This window comes from Leptodactylus fuscus, chromosome 5, assembly GCF_031893055.1.
Source record: "Leptodactylus fuscus isolate aLepFus1 chromosome 5, aLepFus1.hap2, whole genome shotgun sequence".
Taxonomy (NCBI): Eukaryota; Metazoa; Chordata; class Amphibia; order Anura; family Leptodactylidae; genus Leptodactylus; species Leptodactylus fuscus.
Genome location: NC_134269.1, coordinates 131,245,983 through 131,260,290, shown reverse-complemented (window position 1 = coordinate 131,260,290; position 14,308 = coordinate 131,245,983). Strand labels below are relative to the sequence as shown.

The 14,308-nt window shown below is 37.4% G+C and overlaps 1 protein-coding gene across 1 annotated transcript in view; it reads left to right on the top strand.

The window, feature by feature from the left end:
* Window positions 1-13,665, top strand: part of CAV1 (caveolin 1) — a 41,204-nt gene extending 27,539 nt beyond the window's left edge. Inside the window, exon 3 of the mRNA XM_075274191.1 lies at window positions 9,489-13,665. Coding sequence (XP_075130292.1) covers window positions 9,489-9,830 — 342 coding nt within the window. The 3' untranslated portion in view covers window positions 9,831-13,665. The remainder of the gene's footprint in view (window positions 1-9,488) is intronic.
* Window positions 13,666-14,308: the final 643 nt, after the last annotated feature.

The window sequence follows — 14,308 nt, the reverse complement described above, 5'->3', positions numbered from 1 at the left end:
ATAGAGCTAACAATGCAACATTTACTTCATACACACAATGCTAAACTATATAAAAATAGGGAAATATATAAAGACAAGCTATAACACGACCTTTCACGTTCCCTTGCACTAAATTCAGCGCATTGTCAGCGTTACTGATATGCCCCCCAGTGCTGGAAATATCACTGGGAAATAAGGAACGCCTCCCGTGACAGTACACTTCAATAGCCTCATACTGAGTGGGGGTACTTCTTACCGCTGGGCAATGACGCTGAGCAGTAAATCCCGCCCTTTAGACAGTGAAGGCATATCGGTGCCAAAACTAACAGCAGTGATATCACCAGCGTCTGGGCACGAACCGTCAAAGCTGACAGTGCCATGAATTCAGCTTTCTAGTGGTATATAATACCACTGTTGCCAGAGGACGTGAGAGGTCCTCTTTAAACTTGGAAATGCTTCCAACCTACATGCTGAACATATAGCTGTGAGTGTAACATAAAAAACAAGAGTGTCCTTTTACATACCTTTTTGTACTATTCTTCATCACCAGAAAGAAATCCAACATGTTTTCTACCCTATCATTCTGCTTCATTGGGAGCCAATGCAATATATGAATATATGTGTACTAGATACCTAAACTTTTCAATATACACATTGGGAGGTTTTCACTGTTTATATGATAATGGATTTTCCAATTTTCCCACAAATGCAACATATCCCTTATCCACAGGTTAAAAAATAAGCTGTATCTCATTGGAACTTATGAATTTATGAGTAGAGATGAGCGAACAGTGAAATGTTCAAAGTTCGATTTGAGTAGGCGCTCAATACTCGACTGTTCGATCGAACTCAGCTCTGCTTCATCTCCGGTGTAGCAGTGCTGAGCGCATGGCCAGCACTGCTACATCTCGGCATAGGAATGCATTGACCAACGTTGATTGGCCAAATGCCATACAGACTACAGTATTCGGCCAATCAACGCTGGTTCTTCCGGAGGAGACGGAGTCTAAGATTGGTCCACAGCAGTCTCCATTCTGGTCCGATCTTAGACTCCGCCTCCTCACAGACGAGCCTCCGGCAGAACCCGCGTTGATTGGCCAAATACTGTACTCTATATGGCATTCGGCCAATCAACGCTGGTCAATGCATTCCTATGGGAAAAAGTCAGCTCCCGCATATCGCAAGCTGACAGGGATCCCGACCAGATAGAGCCCCAAAGAGCTGGGTGAGTGACATTTACACCTAAATAAAGGTAATCCCTAGCTAACCCTGCCTGTACATCTATCCCTGTCTCACAGTCACATAGTTCACAGTCTCATATGAACCGGATATTAAATCCACTATTCGTATAAATTGGAGGTCACCTGAATTAGCCAGCCAATTACTTTTTCCGATTTTTTTTCGATGCCTCCGTTGTCGTAGCTCCTGTCCAACCTCCCCTGCGCAGTTATTGGTGCAAAAAAAGCGCCAGTGAAGGTGGGAGGGGAATTGAATTTTTAGCGAGTTTGCCACCTGGTGTTCGACTCAAATTGAACATTTCGAACAGCCTGATATCCGATCTACATATACTTGATCGAATGCTGTTCACTCATCTCTATTTATGAGAGATTGCTGAAGATATCTAGTGTACAGTGCTCCCAGTGATCGCATCCTATTCATGGTCATAACCATTGGCAACCAAACAACACAAAAGACTGTCACCACTAAGATGGTTAGAGAAAATCTTTAAAAAGTGCTGCAAATTTTTTAATTATTTACACTTGCAAAAATGTTTTAATTTTAATTATCTACAAAGTTAAACATGGTTATGGGAATACCCCTTTAAATCTCTGCCAAAATCTCTTTAAATTGTCTATGCCTAGTGGATGGTTCTAATGGGTGACTGATGCTAGGTTCACACCTGCGTTCTGGTCTCCGTTCTGTGCTTTCCGTCTTCTGCATGCAAGAAGACGGAAAACACAGTCCGGGTCCGGCCGTGAGCGGTGCTGAGCGTTTTATGCTCTCCGCCGCAAAACCGTTTTTTAAAATCCGTACACAGAGTACTGCATGTCCGACTCTGTGTCCGGATTTAAAAAAACGATTTTGCAGCGGAGAGCATAAAACGCTCACCGTCGCTCACGGCTGGACAGCTTTCTCACCATTCAAATGAATGGGTGAGAGAGTCCTGCAGGTTTCCGTATCCTGCCTCTGTTTTGTGCAGGAAACGGAAACCTGCAGAACGGACACCGGGCGCAGATGTGAACGAGCCCTGACATTGATCTCTGCATGCACATTGATATGGGGAAGGCTGAATAAGACCACCCACATGACTATGCATAGAAAAAGCTAAGATTGAAATGAATAAATGACAAGTTATGCCGAACCTTTTCCAACAAAATCTGCTCAGCTCCTTCTCTTCTATACCATACTTGTTACAGATCAGATAATGCTTTAAACAGGGAAAATATGCTTTTATTAAGTTTAATAAATAGCCAGAAAACATATAAAGCAGCAGACTTACAGATCTTCAGAGTTGGCCTTAGATCTTAAAGGACCATATGTTTAGTCTTTTATTTATGTGGCCCTTCTTGAATCCATACGTGTCTCAGAGACGTCTTATTCTAGTTATTTACTTCATGCATTTTGCGCTGTTGCTCCTGCACTTGACTGCTTATATCATTTCACATTGTTGCTAAGAAAAATATTATTTATGAAAACATTGAAAGAATTTTTCTTCTTCTCCGTCTACTGATAAACTTTTAATCTAGAATAGAAAGGATGAACATTCCATAACAGCTTAAGGTGAAAGGGTTTCATTCTGTATGGAAGATGATAAGAAACAAATTTGGCACTTACGGATCATAGGCAGTGTCTCAGCACAAGGGAAACTGGCAGCAAATGGTCCAACTTGATCGAACAAAAAAGTAACCCCTTATAACCTAGAATTGCATGGAGAGGCATCCTTATTTAGCCAACTCGGTAATGGTAAACGTACATCTAAAGCCTCAAAGAACAAAGTTTACTGTATGGACATGGGAAATCATGCTGCAGCTCCCATTACATATTTTAGGCCAGGGGCACATGCCGGCGAGTGCAGCAGTTTAGCTGCTACAAACGTGCCAGTGGCTAAATCAGAGCTGCAATGTAGTGGATAGGATTTAAACAAATGGCTTCACATTCTAGAAATGGGGATTTATATTCCAAAAGGTGGCTCTAGAGTGAGTTTTCCCTTTAGCATTGCAAATAAGTTATTTGCATAATGCAAAGACTAAGAGTATTAGGAATCCCACAGAGAAACATACAGGTACGCTGGAGCAAAAAGCACCTGTTCAGTGTTTCTCGCACAACATTCTTTAGAATTTCCCTGTATTCCCTCTGTATTTAGCCTGTGATGCCTTACCTATACACAGATTTCAGGAGTATCCGTCCATTACTTTCTACTATCAGGTACACAGTTATATAGCTAGCTATGCCTTATTGGGGATAATCTTATATTGAAAAAGTCAAATTGTATCTCCTGCTGTGAGGCCCAGATTTTGACCCTTTCTTAGGGTTTATTTGTCTAAATTCACAGACAAGTATATGAGGGATGGGGAAGCTTTCTCTCAGATGTCTGTTCTCAATGGGGACATGGATTGCCCATGGTGGATTTATGATTTTCATTTTTCGTCTGCCCAAAGATAAGAGTGACCAGAAATAGCAGCTGTTCTATGGAACCTAACATCTATATTTTCCACCTTCTCGTGGAGAATTTACACAGATGTTTTTCTTTTATGTTTTATGGGTTCTGCAAAATGGAACCAAATGCAAAAATTGCAATATTATAGTTTATACGGTATATCAGTTGTTTAATTTGCCAAGGCGAAAAATACAAGAAGCTCATAAAATCCCATTCTTAACTGCCCATACTGTAGTATAAGGAATAGATCATCACCTACCGATAAAAAGCATAAGATTTATTAGACGCAGTAATAACTTTACACTCGTAGTTGCCATTTTGTTGAACCCATTTCTACAAATCTTTGTGTGAAGAAACTAATGCCATAGTTTGTAAGATCCAACTAAAGAGGGTTTATCCTGGGAGTAGTAGGACAAAAATGAAGTGTGGCTGACAAATGCACTTGAGGGAATTCAAGTTAACAAGTTCAACAAACACGCTAGTGGCCAACTACGTCCTAATATTTAGTTGTTCTAAGCAAGGGCTCTGCTTTGCGTACACTGGCTGACAAAGCTGTGGATGGTTGGCATAAACTTTATCCTAGTTTGGAGTGAAAGATTTTTTTCCATATTAATTCTGATGCAGTTCTTACTTGAATGTTTGCTTAATATGACATTTACAATCAGACCTTTAGATCTATTCCTCACAAGACCCAGGATGTCTTTTCATTTACCAAGCAGCGAGCTGTAAGACTAAAACAAAATGAAATAAATGAGAAGTAATGTAAGCCTGTATATATCATTTCATCTCTACTCCTTAAACAGTATTTTATTTTGTATCGCACTGAATACATATGAGCGTGATGTTAAGGTGGCTTGACAGTTTTCCCAGGCCCCAGCGTTTCTTTTTGGGATTGAGGCCAGATCTGTGAGTGGGAAGTAATATGGGATGGGAGAGTTTGTGTTGTGACTATGGGAAGGATTTTTACTGATGTTGTGTGCTAGTTACAGACCACATTGGTTCACATCATAATGAAGGCAGAATATTTCACACATCATTAGCTTCTTTGATGGCACTTACAAGGATATACAGTATATATCACTCATTGTAATGCATGTTTGGAGATATGGTGAGATAAAACAGTGAGTACTACCAATTTAATATCAAACAGAATTGCCAATAAAATATTTATGTATTGTAACTGTATTGGAGAAGATTAATTCAGCAAGAACATCATGTATGAAGGTTGCCGGCTACTTTTTTTGTACACAAGCCTTAAGGTGACACAAAGTGCAACTGCCAGTTTTCATGCATAAGAAGGATAAAGAAAGAGGCCCTCCCAATAACAATTTCACAATAAATTAACAATATCTAGTTACATTACTGATGTCCTCATTTCTAATGTTTTTGCCATGGTTCTTCGTATTCATGGTTTCCAAAATGGCCACCCAGACTATTCAATGTATACTCAGATTTGGTAGTCTCAGTAGATTTGGTAGTCTTTTGGGGAATTTTAGTATATGCTCACTCAATGACCTAACACTTACATACTATATTATCAGAACCTCCCACGCTCGTATACAAGACTTCTCCCGAGCTGCACCACTTCTCTGGAATGCTCTAACCCTACAAATTGTACAGCGCTGCGGAATATGTTGGCGCTATATAAATAAAATGTATTATTATTATTATTATTATTATTATTATATGCAGATGGAAATGTGCTTTTTTTTTGTTCAGTTATTCAGATAATGTTGCATATTTTTGTATGTGCTCCAAACTGCTAATCTATAGCCACGAATATCCAGACTTTGACAATCCCTTTAAATATAATATCCTAAATATAACTACAGAAGAGGGTGCAGTATTGTATATGATACCCCAAATCCTGTATATCTATGAGCAATTTCTTGATAATGGGTAATCTAAAGGGAAATTGTTCTGTGAAGCTACTTGATATTTTCTAATAAACTATGTCTCCAGCTAAGTGATTTATTCTAAGACAGGATGGACATTGCCAGATCCTCTTTTTAATGTCTACTTACAATGAGATTAGACTGAGATATGGAGAGGAACAACAAAGCTCTCACTTGTGCATATGTAAACAGAGCAGGGAGGAAATCATTGGTTATGGCAGTCATAGCTTTATAGTTTGTTTCATCAGCAGCCAGCAATTGTGCAGAATAGAAAAACAATTAGCTCCCATTATGACCATGGCCAAGTCTTCTTCTGTGTCCTCATCCCTTGCTGCACTTATTCGGAAAATGTCTGGGTTTGTATCATGATGTAAGCTGTATAGTTGTAGGGATAAGGCAGACATGTTTAGTTTATATGGTGGTGTAACATATCAGGACTGTATGGCAAAATATTTCTAAGACCTTTGCCCTTTTATTATAATGCAAGTATAAACCGTGTATTCTACCTCCAGTCTATCTCTACCTCTATTCTATCTCCAGCAGTACTAAGAGTGCATTGTATGACATAGATGTAGACAGAGAGAACAGACAAGTACAAGACCATCTCTATTGATGATAAATTCACGTTTTTGTTTGAAGGGGTAATTCAGTGGTGAAATCATAGAATCTTACATCAGATTTTGTAGCAATAGAAATCTTGAGGCGTGTGAATTAGATTTGACTACTCTGATCCTAATTATTGGTAGTCTGAGATGATACAGTATATTTAACCATAATGATCTATGACATTCAGAAGATTATAGTGAACATACATTGTATCATATGCCTACACATATGCCTAGTACAATAACTATTCTTCTGTTTCAGTAGATTTTGTGGTTGGTTACATACAAATAAGCTATCACAACAGCAGAATGCCTTTTACTAGATATGGTAACATTATAAACATTTCTTATTTCATGCAAATTCTTTGAAATATACCCTCACTTTAGATACAGGTATTTTGGTATATGGGCATTTTTCTTTAAAGTTTATGCCAGGCAATCGTTTCCTTCATACATGGAGTCCTATCAGTTTTTCTGCTGTTTCTAGCCAGTACTGTAATTTGTTACGGCCTATAAACAAAAGAGAACGGGCTAGCTGTGTCATTACAATGAGCATGTCTACCAGACCCCATGGTCCAGTCCATCCAGCCAATTGGTAGGTCATACCAATTGAATGGATAGGGGAAGAGGAAGACAGGTGTTAGACACATGATCTGGTGACAGAAACAGTCCAGAAACACAGGGTTCCAAACCTGCAGATTCAGATCCTAATGCTGGTAAATTTTAGTTCACAGATAACCCTTTAACTTTTTTAAAGGACACTTATTTGCGTGACTCTTCTCAGAAAAAGTCTGCCACATAACTCATAACAAGTAACCAGAGCATAAAAAATTAAATGAAAAACACCATTGGAAATAAGTAATTGAAATAAATATTAATTACCTTAAAAGCAGAAAGGAAAGAATTTACTGTTTTTGCCCTTTTTTCTTAAATTGCTCGTCAGAATGAAAATACATACACAAATATTCTCTATAGAATCTAAGCTTTCAGTATTTGTCATCTTCGCAGAAAATCCATTGAATGTGATCAGTGTTACCATCATTCATTAACTTCAGAATGTGAGGTCTGTGAAGATGAGATACATATTGTATAAAGGGATAACTAAAACTTAGCATCATAACTATGGCCATAAATAAGTAGCACTATCATGAAATAATTGTATTATGTATTGACTATGCAGAGCCATTTTCAGCTTCTCACCGGCAGGGAGACATATATCAAATATAGTTTGAAGTCAATTGCAAATGTTTAGCATGTTTTACCATTTTCATTGACTCGTACTAGTGAAACTTTCCCAGATAAGGACCTCTCTGGTGGCATTTGAATATACTATATAACCACTCATAAGATATGGTCTTAAGTGGTCTTTTGAGTTATTGTATTTGATTGCCAACCTTGAATAATCCCGAAAAATTGCCTTACTACAAGCCTAAACTAATTTTTACAATTGGCGCACAGTCACTAAATATTCTGTACAGATGGGCTGAGTGGATAATTTGGAAATTACTACTGGAGTAAATATAAGTTTTTATTTATTTATTTTTGGAATTGACTTACTCCACTCCATTAAGTGGATATTAAAATGCAGATGACATTTCGGATGGCCCGCCGTGTCTGAATATTATTAGGATTTTTTTTAATAAATTGAAAAATGTAAAACTTTCTTACTAATAAAACATCAGTAGCAATTCTGAGAAATAATTCATCTAAGAATCCCTTTGATGTCATGCCGAGGAAATGACAGCTCCCTTAACCAATATAGCAGCTTGTTTTATACTGTTCCATTTCTCTATCAAACTTAAATAATTTTAGTAAGATCCCTTGCATTGCTGATGGGCAAAACGCGTCGTCTTATTCTGATTACATATGACTTACTACCTATGCTGATTGAGGTGAGGCCCTTAGACCATCTTCGTTAACTAACTGAAGGATACTCATTTCTGTAATTCATCATGAAAAATATTATCAAACTAAGGATTTGATGGGAGGAAAATATATATGCAAATTTTGGAGCGGTCTATCAGAGATGTAGCTACAAAATTGAAAGTCATTTGCTGGAGAAAGTAGTTCCCATGTGTAACAGCAGCTTATTTGCAATTTTATTTGCAATATAGATTTACTTATTTAATATCAGATGAAGCTAACTTTGCAGATTATTATAGCAATATGAATTTAATGATTTTCTGCTGTATAATTTTGATAGGCAATTCTGTAACCTTTGAAATAGTTCTCACTGGAGAAAAACTGTGAACACAATATGAATAGTTTGGATGTGTTAACATTATCAACGGATATTGTATTTACTCATCTGTCAAGATAAAATAAAGCATTACTTTCCTAGAACAAAGCCAGAGTAGTGTTACTGGCGCTACCTCTAAACTTTAAGAATAACATGTCTCCTAGAGCAAATATTGTTTTATACTTACCCAACATCTTAAGCTGATGTAAAGGACTAAACATGGGGTACAATCCGCTCGATCCTATCAGAACAAGATTTTTGCCTTATGACCCCAAGTGTATAATATATTGGTTGGTGGTTGAACAGTTGTTGAACCAACAATCATCTGGTCAATGACCATTTTGCCGAAACAGACATTTTCTTTTTAATCAAATTGGCCAATATGCTAACCATAGTTCAGCCAACCAGAGGAGAGCAGAGGAGAAGTTGGACTTCGGGAAATGTACAAAAAAGAGGTGCAGAATTAGTTTGACAGTCTGGTCAACATGTTATACAGTCCCGTATCCCTACATGTTTGTGGGGTTTTTTTGGTATGTACTTTGTTACAGAGAATTGTGATGGGAAATATTGCTATACCAACCAATGATTACGTTGTATCAATTTGCTGAGTTAAAGCAAAGACGCATCATTGTGCAAGTATTCCCGTTTAACCCTTAAGTACTATGATGGTGTCTACCATGCACCACTATCATACACATATCATTATGATAGACACCATGATAGTACTTAAGGGTTAAAAGTATCCTACAGTGCTAGGAATTTAGCCCCTACACAGGCCTTGGTGACTCATGGTTACAGGCATGAGTAGTCTGATCCTATAGTCATGTAGTACTCCCATCTGCCCACTCTCTTCTACTGTATGAAGAAGAGAGGTAGATGAAAGACAGTATGATGTAACCATGAAGACGCATACTGCAGTCCTATACAGGAGCGGCAGAAATGTTAGGAGATTTTCAACCAAGAATATTTGTAAAGTCGCCTTGTTATTTATTTTACATGCATTGGACCACTGCAAAATGTAGACATGACCTTTAAGTAAGATGTAATTCGTTGGAAAATGCTGTGATTTTTAGTCTTACTTTTTATTTATAACTATTTGTTTCATTATTTAGATTGATTTTGTGGATGTGATTGCCGAACCAGAAGGAACACACAGTTTTGATGGCATCTGGAAGGCAAGCTTCACCACCTTCACTGTGACGAAATACTGGTTCTACCGTCTGCTGTCAACAATCTTTGGCATTCCACTGTCACTAATCTGGGGCATTTACTTTGCCATTCTGTCATTCCTGCATATCTGGGCTGTTGTACCATGCATAAAAGGCTACCTGATTGAAATTCAATGCATCAGCCGGGTCTACTCCATCTGCATCCACACATTCTGTGATCCACTCTTTGAAGCCATGGGCAAGATATTCAGCTTTGTTCAAATTTCTCTACGCAAAGAAGTATAAGTGACAGTCAGAAAAGTACAGATAGTCAGAATTTATGTGTTTGTTTTAAATCAACAACATTTTATGAGCACTGACATAAGATCAAAGAGTCACTAAAGTGTGTCCTGGGGCAAGTTTGTATCCTCATAGTTTTGTCTAAAGAAGCTGTTATCAGCCATATAAGTAATTTTTGGCGCAGTGTGATATACAATTTTTTTTCTCTTATGCACATATTATACGACATGCTTATATGTTACCATCATAAATATGTTACAAAAAAGATGGTTATATGGCAAATGTATTATTTGGTGGAAATATCCTGAAGTCTAGATGAGTAACACTAGTAGAAAGAAACAAACCAAAGCAATAACAAAAAGGCAACAAATGTAAATATATTTTGTTACTGAATTCTGTATACTGTGTTTCAGAGGTTTCGTTCATGATATCTGTACCTAGTTTTGAGCTGTAACTAGTAAAGGAGATCTGTTCAGCTTTGGTCAAAGATCTAATGTACCTACATTGAATCTCATTGCAAGATTACTATATACATAACGGATTTTTAGTGTCACCAAAGCATGAATACATAACCTGAAGAATATTCTTACTAGTGGTTCTGTGAAACCTATGTGAAAGTAAAACTGATGAATACAATACTGGCTTATTAATACAAATGTATCAGATATCAAAATAAGGTGACAATTATTGGCTACTTTTACATAATGAATGACAATGGCTTTAATAATCTATGACGTTATTTGTTAATGCACATGTTTTTAAAAAATCTTTAAAAAATTCTTCCATCAACCTATGCACTCCCTATGCAATCCTTCACTAGAACTTTGTATTGTGAAATTCTATGCCAATGTATATTATGCAAATGTATATTTTGTTATGTCCTTCATACACTGTAAAATCAAAATCTAAACATGTTGTGGTGCAGAATATTTATGGAATAAGTTGCTGCAAATTAAAGCCTGTCTTTGGATATGCTAACATTATATACCAATACCATCTATTATGCTTGATGTCAAACATTATAGTGGACCCTTCTGATACGTTATTTCAGATATTTGCGATCATTCACTTTTGTATTCAGCACACTTACATGTTTTGTTATCTTAAGATGTATTTGGGGATATAAAATGAAATAAATATATAATACAGTATATATAAACCAATCAACTCACATCACTTGGTGACATACAAAGTGCATATACTGTAAGTCGTGCAAAGAATAAGCTCAATTGCCTTATTTACTAATACACCTAAATCTACTGAGGAATCACTAATAGGGACAGTTAAAGGTGTGTTTTGTACTACATATACACTATACATACTAGAAATAAAGTGCCTTTTATTGTGTCTATGATGTACGGTATGCTGCTTCCATGTGAGCTGACTGGCAAGATTCTTTCTGTGAATTCACGCACCAAAACAAATGATTCATAACTTGTCATTTATCTTATATGTCATTGGTTTCTTTAGCCACAAGTTTTGGCAAAATCAAATATATGAATATATTCACGACAGATGTTTCAAGTACAAAATAACAATAAAATAATAAAAATATGGAAATATGGAATTGTTAAGCTCAGCATTTGATTCTTTTGTGAAAATGATGTACATATATGACCTTTACTGGTATATTGGGCTGTATTAATTGAAAGCGTTCAGACAACATATGCCTGCAAATCCCCGCCAAGCATGCCCACGATTGTTTATAGGCAAGACTAGCTGTGAACTGCAGGAGTAGCATTTAGAAATGGGAAGTGCCTTGAAAAGTAGCTGCACATATAATAGAAATAACCAGATATACATCACCTACATGGCAATGGTAGTAATAGCGTTAGCTTTCTGTAGCAAGTAATGGCAAATAATAGTCAGAATTTATAAAATGTAATGTATACCTGCAGGAGGGATGTTCCCTACATTAATCATTGATCATAATATAAATGCATATCTGCGACTGCATTATACCTGCAAATAGAGGACCAATAGCAGGTCTGACCTTCCAAACTAACCATAAAATCTGACTCATGGTTGTAGGATATGTGGACCTAATTCAGACAACATAACCCTGTATTACTTTTGTGTGACACTGACTTTGGGCTTGTTGTACATATGTATAATAAGGGCACATATCTGTATCCTTCTTATAGCTATAAATCCAAATCCAATTTACCCAGAGATGATTTTTTTTTTTTAAGTCTTTTTCTGTTTGTTTGGATAGACAAAAAGGTTTTGCACAGAAACCAATCAGGGTACTAAGCTGCCTTGGTGAAAAGCCAAGAGACATTTCATTGGTTGCCACAGGCTATAATGCCACTTTTTGTCTCTGCTAGTTTTTATATTTGAGGCTTAAAAGATATTTGCCAGTGGCCAAGTCATTATTAAATAGTCTATGATAAAGAACCCATCATATCAACCCATGCCCACAGCTAGATAAGTTAGGGTCACCTGAATAAACAGCATTTCCCTTTATGAATTGGAGCCTGCATTGTTGAGATACCAGTGTTTTTTTCAATATGCACATGAGCTCTTTGGAGCAAGGTGAGCTTTAGTGCTTACCTCTTTGGATCAACAGCAACATCCTCATTGCTCCAAAGAGCTCATTTACATGTTGACACAAGCAGCAATATCTTGGCAGTGGAGGCTTCTGTGCACTATGGAGAAATATTTGATTCAGGTGAACCTATCTATCTGCAAGGTTCTGGTAACAGACTCCCTTTAAATAACATATAAGCACATGGTGCATTTGTTATGCCAAACCACTGTTTACACACTGAGGAATTCAGTGCTACTCTGGGTCCACTCTGGTCCTGTGGCTGCCTGGTGCTTTTCCAGCTAAGGGCCCCTTCACATGGAGTATACGCTGGCTGATTTTGAACTTGTAAACGATCCGAATCAGCAGCGTTTAAAACAGGTCCCATTGCTTTCTATGGGAGCCGACATACGCGCAATCCCCATAGAAATGAATGGGAAAAAGCATCTCATTCATTTCTATGGGGAGCGCGCGTATGCCGGCTCCCATAGAAAGCAATGGGACCTGTTTTAAACGCTGCTGATTCGGAATGTTTACACGTTCCGAATCAGCCAGCGTATCCTCCGTGTGAAGGGGGCCAACACCACCCATGTTACTTTGAGTATGGACCTTGCTGTTGAATCTCTCTTCTTGATCAAATGCACTCCAGTCCTTTCCAGTGTGTCACAGGTGATTATAGTGAACTTATTCAGGAAGACATTCAGGAGCCTGATCTGTGGCTAAGAGACAGTGGCATAGACAGTATTAAGCAGCGACTCACAATGTGCGCTGGGGCACTTTTCAGCCACAGAAATCACCAGGGTAGTGCTTACAGGCTCATTAATATATATGTCTGTCATTTAATAGTCATTTTCCTGTACAGATGTCTGTGTTTCAGAACAAATTTCCATATAGTAAAGTGTTTATGTGCCATAGATATACAGATTTCAATGTAGACAGTGTGCCCCTAAACACAAGCTGTGGACATGAATATATAGATCTGCACATTTTCTTATGGGGCAAAGTCCTGGGGTATGTTCTATGATGTCATATATCTGTTCTTCCAGTATAAGCTGTGTGCAGTGATTATTATGATGTCATTGTTTTGTTCTCATAATAGCAAAACCTGCCCATCGCTACACAGGGATGTTTTCTGCTCCTATTCTATGACAAGTAATTTCTGGAACACTGTTTGCATTGTACTCTAATGTCATGTGTTCTATACTTTGAATGTAAAGGCATTGCTGATTGATACATAGTATAATTTACAATGCGACACATGCTGCATGTATCCATGTACAAGGAGAGATGTGCACAATAAAAAGTTTAACGTGTTTAGAGTAAGTTATTTGATAAATTGCATGGGAATGTAAAAATGTCAGGGCTATTTGTTCCATGGGATGTGAGCTGCTCTTCAGTAATTCACCGTGTACATAGAAGGCTACCTAATGGTCATGTTGTCATTGGATAATGACTTATATTAACAAAAGGTTTAGTTCTAATAGCCAACACCAAGTGTTAAGCACAGGAGAATACACAGAGCGAAATCTACATATATGGCAATGTTGTACTGGACTTGCTTTAATACACTGAGAGAAAGCTTTTTACATGCTCCTTTTTACTAGGCTTTTGGAACTGCAAATAACTATTACAACATTTTAGGATTTATAACTAACACTATTCTAAGTCAAACATCCTTGTTCTACTACTAAAAATATCTCCTGAAACTATAAATCACGGGGCTGTTTTAGCATGTTGTTGCACATAAACTTATAATGTTCTATGAACAATTCTGTACACCGGTTTCAATATATACATAAGGCTCTGTTTTTCCTTCCATCAGAGGTATACATCGTGAGTATTCTCTAAGGATATTCAAATGCATACTGTCATGATCTATGCCAAAAAGACAATATTTTGGAACATGTCAAATGCATGGGTCCTTTTTGATATATTAGACATATGTGGGGAGCTGTCC